The 7,500-nt window shown below is 46.7% G+C and overlaps 1 protein-coding gene across 1 annotated transcript in view; it reads left to right on the top strand.

Moving 5' to 3' along the window:
* galnt14 (UDP-N-acetyl-alpha-D-galactosamine:polypeptide N-acetylgalactosaminyltransferase 14 (GalNAc-T14)) overlaps positions 1-7,500 on the top strand; it is a 110,389-nt gene that overhangs the window by 67,697 nt on the left and 35,192 nt on the right. Inside the window, exons 4-5 of the mRNA XM_080549489.1 lie at positions 6,331-6,398; positions 6,668-6,733. Of these exons, the coding sequence (XP_080405615.1) occupies positions 6,331-6,398; positions 6,668-6,733 (134 nt within the window). The remainder of the gene's footprint in view (positions 1-6,330; positions 6,399-6,667; positions 6,734-7,500) is intronic.

Here is a 7,500-nt window from a genome sequence, read left to right as displayed (position 1 = left end):
AAGCATGTAGGCTACGGGGAACAGGGATTTTGGTCAGTAGGTCCTTTGTACAGAGGGCGTTTCTCTCCGACAACGCGTTCCCAGGTACCATGGAAGTCATAGGTAGTCCAGCACACTGACAGAGAGACAGACAGACAGACAGACAGACAGACAGACAGACAGACAGACAGACAGACAGACAGACAGTCAGCTTACTTCTACCCTTTTGAGTGGAATTACTCCTTTAATTAGCTGTTAGCCATCTCAAAGCCCCCTGAGCTGCTCGTCAACACTGAGAATAGACCACATTATAGAAACCAAAACACCGTTTTTTAAATCCACAGGGAATAACCGAGAGTGTAAGGAAAGGCACACCCAGCGCTGTCAGTGGTGGGGAGACTTGAAGTGGCTTTGCTTGATTTCCATCACAGATTCAAGGATTGAAACACTGATGAAAATAGGGAGTAATAGTGATGGGATTATTTTAGATTATTTTAGATTAGATTAGATTAGATTAGGTGAGATTCAACTTTATTGTCATTGCAGAGTACAAGTACCAGACAACAAAATGCAGTTTAGCATCTAACCAGAAGTGCAAATAGTGATATAAAAACAAACACTTAACTTTCGGGGAAACTGCTAAAATAAAATAAATTAAATAAATTAAAAAAGAAAGCGACTATTAGCACCGCCGAATGACAACAAACGTATGAGTAATGAGTAAAACAATGTCACTTTTATAGTATGTTGTTTAACTTGCCGTTCGGTCGCCATGGCTCTGGTGTGTGTAGCAGCTTCAGCTAGCTGGCTGGAAACTTCTAGGGGTGCGTTCGTAAACACGCTCTGAGAGCGCCGGAGCGCACGCTGGCTTCGATGTCACAGAGCGACCGAGTCGTTCGATTGGACGAGAGGCGTTCCGCGAGTGCTGATCGGATTTCCAGAGCGTGTTTACGAACGCACCCAGCCAGCTTTAGCGAATTGTATTCAAAGGGAATTATTTTCACCGGACAATATGTCCGACGACTTTTCAATTTGTCGGACTTCACCAAATTTTACCGGACAAAGACCGGTAATTGCCGGTTAACGGAAACCCAGTGTCATACGCTCATAGACAGTATCGTACGCCTGCTTGCGGGCTAGTTGATAGTTGGTGTCGCCAACTCGAAATCTGATTGGTTAACGCCACAGTTTTGTTTCCGTTCACTTTAAGCCACAGTTTTGTTTCCGTTCACTTTAAGCTACAGGTGCCGCACTGTTGATTCTGCAGGCCTAAGGGCAGATTTCTTGGACCCTGGCAACACATTATGGCTGAAATATGATTGGATAAAAGCTCTAACATAAAGGCCAGCCCTCCAAATCTCGATCTGAGGCTGGAAGCAGCGCAATCAAGAGGAAAGCTATGAAATGAAGAGAATAGACTATAGGGAATAATTTAATACATATTTGTGGAAAAAATATATCAAATTTACATTTATATTCTGATAATGTTTAGGCCAGCAGAGAAGGCCTTGCTGACCTTGACGGCCCACCACTGGTTGGTTACCCATTCCTGATTATCATTTCAGAGATGTATGTACAAGATCAAATAGATCAAGTTTGTTTATTATAGTTTCTAGTTACTTTCTTTCTTGGGCTTCTTTCTAATAATATTTCGATTACGATAACGATTTGTCATCTATCACTGGCTGGTACTGTTTTATTTCATATCACCCACATACCATACCAAGTCATGTCGCCACTGATGATAGAAAGCGCTCTTGGATGGAGGAGGGTTTTACATTTGTGTGGACGAGAGAGAAGTCCCTCCGTCTGAAAATCTGAACGTTTGCACCCTGCTATGACGTTTAATGAACAACCCATAGAGCTATGAGTCAATGCACAGTGGGTGAATACATACCCTAGATACAGAATGTTAATTCTATGTTAATCGCCTCCTGAGGCTGTACAATAACCATGTCCTCTAGGCCCAGTGGGCGGGGTTTAACTAGGCCACCCTGTCTGTTTCATCGCTATGGGCATGTTGTGGTGTCATAGCTGTCCTGGCTGTGCCTGACTGTAATTATACACCCCCTCAGCCCTGTAGCCTGGTGGCGCTAATGAGAAGGAAAACAACAACAACAACAACAAACCAAGCTAATCTCCTGGGGTTTCATAGAATTAATCAGGATGTCTTTGTATCTGCTGGCACCTCCCTGTGAACTGGAGGTGGGGTTCTCACACTGGCTAAGTCACCCTGGAGGGCTGGACTATCAGCTAATCTCTCTCTCTCTCTCTCTCTCTCTCTCTCTCTCTCGCTCTCTCTCTCTCTCTCTCTCTCTCTCTCTCTCTCTCTCTCTCTCTTTCTCTCTCTCTCCCTCTCTCGCTCTCTCTCCCTCTCTCTCTCTCTCTCTCTCTCTCTCTGACCTCTCCTTGGCTCTCGTCCTCTCTCCACCCCAGAACCAAACATTGATACAGAGAGCGCTTGAAATAGTGGCCCTGGGCTGTGTGTCTCTCTTTGATTTGTGTAAGTGCTGACAGAGGCTATTACCACAGCCCGGAGAAGAGAGGAGGGAGGGGAAGAGGAGAGGAGAGGAGAGGAGAGGAGAGGAGAGGGGAGTGGAGGAGAGGGGAGGGAGGGAGGAGAGGAGAGACCTGCCAGGTGGAGGGGGAACAGGCTGGAAACCATTTAACACGAGAGAGGAGAGGAGAGGAGGGATACAGAAATAGGACATAGGGGCTCTGTGTTCTGACTCCTCACAGGAACCTGCAGGAAAGGGGAGACAGGAAAGACAGACAGGAGAAACAGGAGAGACAAGAGAGACAGACAGGAGAAACAGACAGGAGAGACAGGAGACACACAGGAGAGACATACAGGAGAGACAAGAGAGACAGACAGGAGAGACAGGAGACACACAGGACAGACAGACAGTAGAGACAGGAGACACAGACAGGAGTTACATACAGGAGAGAGACAAGATAGACAGACAGGAGAGACTGGTGGTGAGACAGACAGGAGAGACAGACAGGAGTGACAAAAGAGACAGACAGGGGAGACAAACAGGAGAGACTAACAGGAGAGACAGACAGGAGAGACAAAAGAGACAGACAGGAGAGACAGACAGGAGAGACAAAAGAGACAGACAGGAGAGACAAACAGTAGAGACAGACAGGAGAGACAAGAGAGACAGACAGACAGCAGACAGACAGCAGAGACACAGTAACATACTGCACTGGGATGCTATATTTAACCCCTGTGTTTGAACAGCAGGCCTCTCTCCTTGCCAAGCCCTCATAAAGAGGGAGAGATGGCAGCCATAACTTCCGCTAATGCCTCATGAGCTTATGATTAATAAGAGAGAGGCCGAGCCGAGACGCCTTCAGTACACACGGGCGACCATTACTGTTATACAAATCATTTAAATGAGGGAGAAATAGTTTAGGGAGTGTGTTTATTCAAATGTCAGCTATTTCCATGTCACAATGGAGTTCATTGAAGCTGTTTGGTCGTAATGAATTCCTCCTCCTGGACTGGTGGGGTTGTTGTTGTTGTTGTTTTTTTTTTTTACCAAATGGAAAAGCGTTTTAGAATTTGTGTCGAGAAGTCGAAATGCATTAAGCAGTCTAAAAGGGTGTTGTTTTTCGTTTGTGCGGTGGGTGTGGGCTTCAAAGTCGTTGTGCTGAGGTGTTTGTGTGCGAGTGGTGTGTGTGTGTGTGTGTGTGTGTGTGCGTGCCTGCGTGCTTGCGTGCGTGTGTGTGTGCTGCGGGTGCTGAGCTGACCTAGTAAACACTGCAGGAATCAATACAATGACATTCTAAGAGCTGGACATACATTAAACACAGTTCCACTGCTCTCTCATGGTCACTCATGGTTTTGATTGCATGGGGATTGATGATCATGACCACCTGGTTCTGTATCAAAACAATATTTCCAAATGAACATTAGCCTGTCAATGTTTTACATTTAGCATTGATACTTCGATCAATAATCTCTTTCTTTCTTTCTTTCTTTCTTATTATACCGGAAATTATTACAGATTACAGATGTTAAAATGTGTTACATTTATACTGGCCTGACTCGGTTAAAACTGGTTTACAGCAGATGTCTGCTCTGCAGCACAAAAAGACAAGATCACATAAACAATACAAAAAATAAAAGCGGGAACAATCACAGAATGAAGACAACAGGAAAACATTAACAGCTACACAGCGTTACAAAGGAAAGGGCCTAAGGGAGTGAGTAAGATTAACATGGTATATGTTCCTAGTGACTCTGATGAATAGTTTGGGCATTCGGCACAAAGACAACTTTTTGAGGACATACTTTCCCTCTCCTCTTTTGTGTCTGTGGGTGTAATGTTCTTGGAAGCACCAGCACTGGGTGGCGGGTGCCAAATCCTCCACTACATCAGAGGCTGGGTGGGACCCAGCTTCACTTTACGACTCCCACATGAGCCTCTTAACGCACTATTGTGTTTCCTGAGATTTCCGTCCTATTTAAACTGGTGATTTATTCATCTGTCTCCCTCTCTCTCTCTCTCTCTCTCTCTCTCTCTCTCTCTCTCTCTCTCTCTCTCTCTCTCTCTCTCTCTCTCTCTCTCTCTCTCTCTCTCTCTCTCTCCATCACTCTCTAAAAGCTGCAATTTCACAATGTATCATGACCACTTTTACCCAAATGTTTTTTTTTTTAATGCAAAACGAACCATTTTGTCAGGACAAAACCTCAAGCTAAAATGCTTGTCATTGGCCTAAAGCGCTCAGAGCGGACCACCTGGTGGAACTCCAAACATCATCCGTTATCCTCGTTACTATAATAAAACGGAGTAATTAGCATTCGAGAGAGAGAGAAAAAAAGACAGGATAGGAGGAAGACCGACTTACGCAGCAATCAGTGTTAATGGGCCCTAGTGTGGGTCTAGTATACCAACAGTTGGAGTGGCCCTCTCTCCCGGATTAGACAGCCATAGTTTAGAGGCTGAATCAGGGGTTTTTGTCTGACCGGAAACCCTCTCCTGGTGCCACTAGCAAAGGATTTCTGTCAGAGCCCTTAATAAAGGCATGAGGTTCCCGGAGCGCTGGACTGTGGATGGAGGGAGGGAGGGAGGGAAGGAAGGAGGAAGGGCGGGAAAGGAGTGATGAATGGGTCCAGCATGCACAGCGATGGAAGAGCAGACCCATGAGGCTGACAAAGCTCCAATTACTCACCCAGACAGGAGGGAGGGGGGGTGGGGGGAGAGAGAGTGAAAGGAAGAGAATACAGGGTTGTAGGGGCTAGAAAGGGCAGAGATATGAAAGAGGGAGAGAGAGAGGGAGGACAAAGTGAGATAGAGGTACCTCTTCCTTTCTCTTGTTCTTCCCCAGAACACTATGCTACAAATCACCCAGCAAAGCCACCTTCAACCCTGGGAGCCTGACTCTGTCTCCTCCCCAGCCATACCGTCATGTATGCCCACCATCATCCGAACCGCAGCCAGCCTGACCGACAGTGGGATGGGATAGTTATGTTGATTGGCTGTCGGTGAAGACATACTTTGCACTGTGGGTAATCTCCAAGTCAGCCAGGCTGGAGGGGGGACAGAGGTTTATGTTCTGAGTGGGGGGTGTAATGTGAATCAGACGTGGGTGTGTGTGTGTGTGTGTGTCTGTGTGTGTGTGTGTGTGTGTGTGTGTGTGCGTATGTGTGAGAGAGCGAGAAGGTCTGTGAGGAGTGTGTGTGCATGTGAGTGTGTGTGTGTGTGGGGGGGGGGGGCTCTGAGGCTGGCTGGAGAGGGTTTAAGGGGCTGACTTTCCGGAGGAAAGGAGGAGGAGGAGTATGGGAGGGTAGGGTAGGTGTGTGTTTTCACCCTCCTTCTCCCCCCCCTCCCTCTTACCGTCCTCCTCATCCATCTCCCCCTCTTCCCCACCCTCCTTCTCACCCTCTTCATCCTCCTCCTCCTCATCACCTGCTGCTCAGTCAAGGGTAGAAGGAGGGAGGCTCTTAACCAAAGAAAGTGTGAGGTGATGTTGGAGAAATTTTTTTATTTGAGATTGCTCTCATGCACTTGTTATAGAAAACCCATTCTGATGAAATGAGGCTGATGTTATGAATTTTTTATGTTTTAATCTTCAGAAGTTAATGAAACTTTTATTGAAAGTGTTATTGAAGCCATAATACATTTTTATCAAGAGAATATTTTATTATTCATTTTTACAATACAGTTTCACATCGTATGGGGGAACTAAATCCCTTCTCCCCTCTCCTCTCCCCTCTCACCCCTCCTCCTCTTTCCTCCTCTCTCCCCTCTCCTCTCCTCTCTCCTCCTCTTCCCTCTCCTCCTCTCCTCTCTCTCCTCTCTCCCCTCTCTCCTCCTCTCCTCTCCCCTCTCCCTTCTGCAGTGTACTGAACAGGACCCCTGTGCACCTGATTCATGAGATCATCCTGGTAGATGACTACAGTGAAGACGGTGAGTTGCTGCTTTATCCGAAGATAGGCCAGTTTCCCAGGAGGACTGTAGGAATGGATTGGAGATGGATGCGATTAGCACTCCATTCTGGGTCAGAGATGGATGTGATGGGACCGCCATTCTGGGTTAAAGATGGATGTGATGAGACTGCCATTTTGGGTCACTTGCTGGGTGTGTGTGTGTGTGTGTGTGTGTGTGTGTGTTTTTGTGTGAGTCAGAGTGTGGCTTCAGGACACTGTATGACTCTATATCAAAATGTTCTCTTTCAGGAAACGACTGCCTTCTACTCACCAAGTTGCCCAAAATAAAGTGTCTTCGGAATGACAAGAGAGAAGGTAAGCAAGTTCTTTGGTGTGTGTGTGTGTGTGTGTGTGTGTGTGTGTGTGTGTGTGTGTGTGTGTGTGTGTGTGTGTGTGCGTGTGCGTGCGTGTGTGTGTGTGTGTCTGCAAAACACACATCCTGTATATAGTATGTGTCTGTGGTACTGTGTGTAGTGTACCATTTCATCCTTAACTTGAACATAAACCATAGCCCACCCCTGCTGGTACCAAGCCTGAGGAGGAGTGAGGATAGAGCATTGTTAGGGCCAGAGAGATTGTGATGGAGCTGTGTTAGGTCCAGAGAGATAGTGATAGAGCTGTGTTAGGGCCAGAGAGATAGTGATAGAGCTGTGTTAGGGCCAGAGAGATAGTGATGGAGCTGTGTTAGGGCCAGAGAGATAGTAATAGAGCTGTGTTAGGGCCAGAGAGATAGTGATAGAGCTGTGTTAGGGCCAGAGAGATAGTGATGGAGCTGTGTTAGGGCCAGAGAGATAGTAATAGAGCTGTGTTAGGGCCAGAGAGATAGTGATAGAGCTGTGTTAGGGCCAGAGAGATCGTGATAGAGCGTTGTGAGGCTGTGAAGAGGCAGCTGTGTTGTAGGAGCGCAGATCATGCATGGGCATGGGTGGCGATGCCTAGGGCTGATTGAAGGAGGAAGGTGGCGACGCAGATAGTACTGTTGAAATGCCTTTGATTATTTGTGTTAATTAGAGGTTCAGTTTCCCTACTGTATAAAACACACACAAAAACCTTTCTTCTAGCATGATGACTGCCAATGGCCC

Source organism: Nansenia antarctica (genome assembly GCF_963989245.1).
Source record: "Nansenia antarctica genome assembly, chromosome: 1".
Lineage (NCBI taxonomy): Eukaryota > Metazoa > Chordata > Actinopteri > Argentiniformes > Microstomatidae > Nansenia > Nansenia antarctica.
Note: the sequence above shows the minus strand (reverse complement) of the source record. Positions and strands in the feature narration are given on the sequence as shown.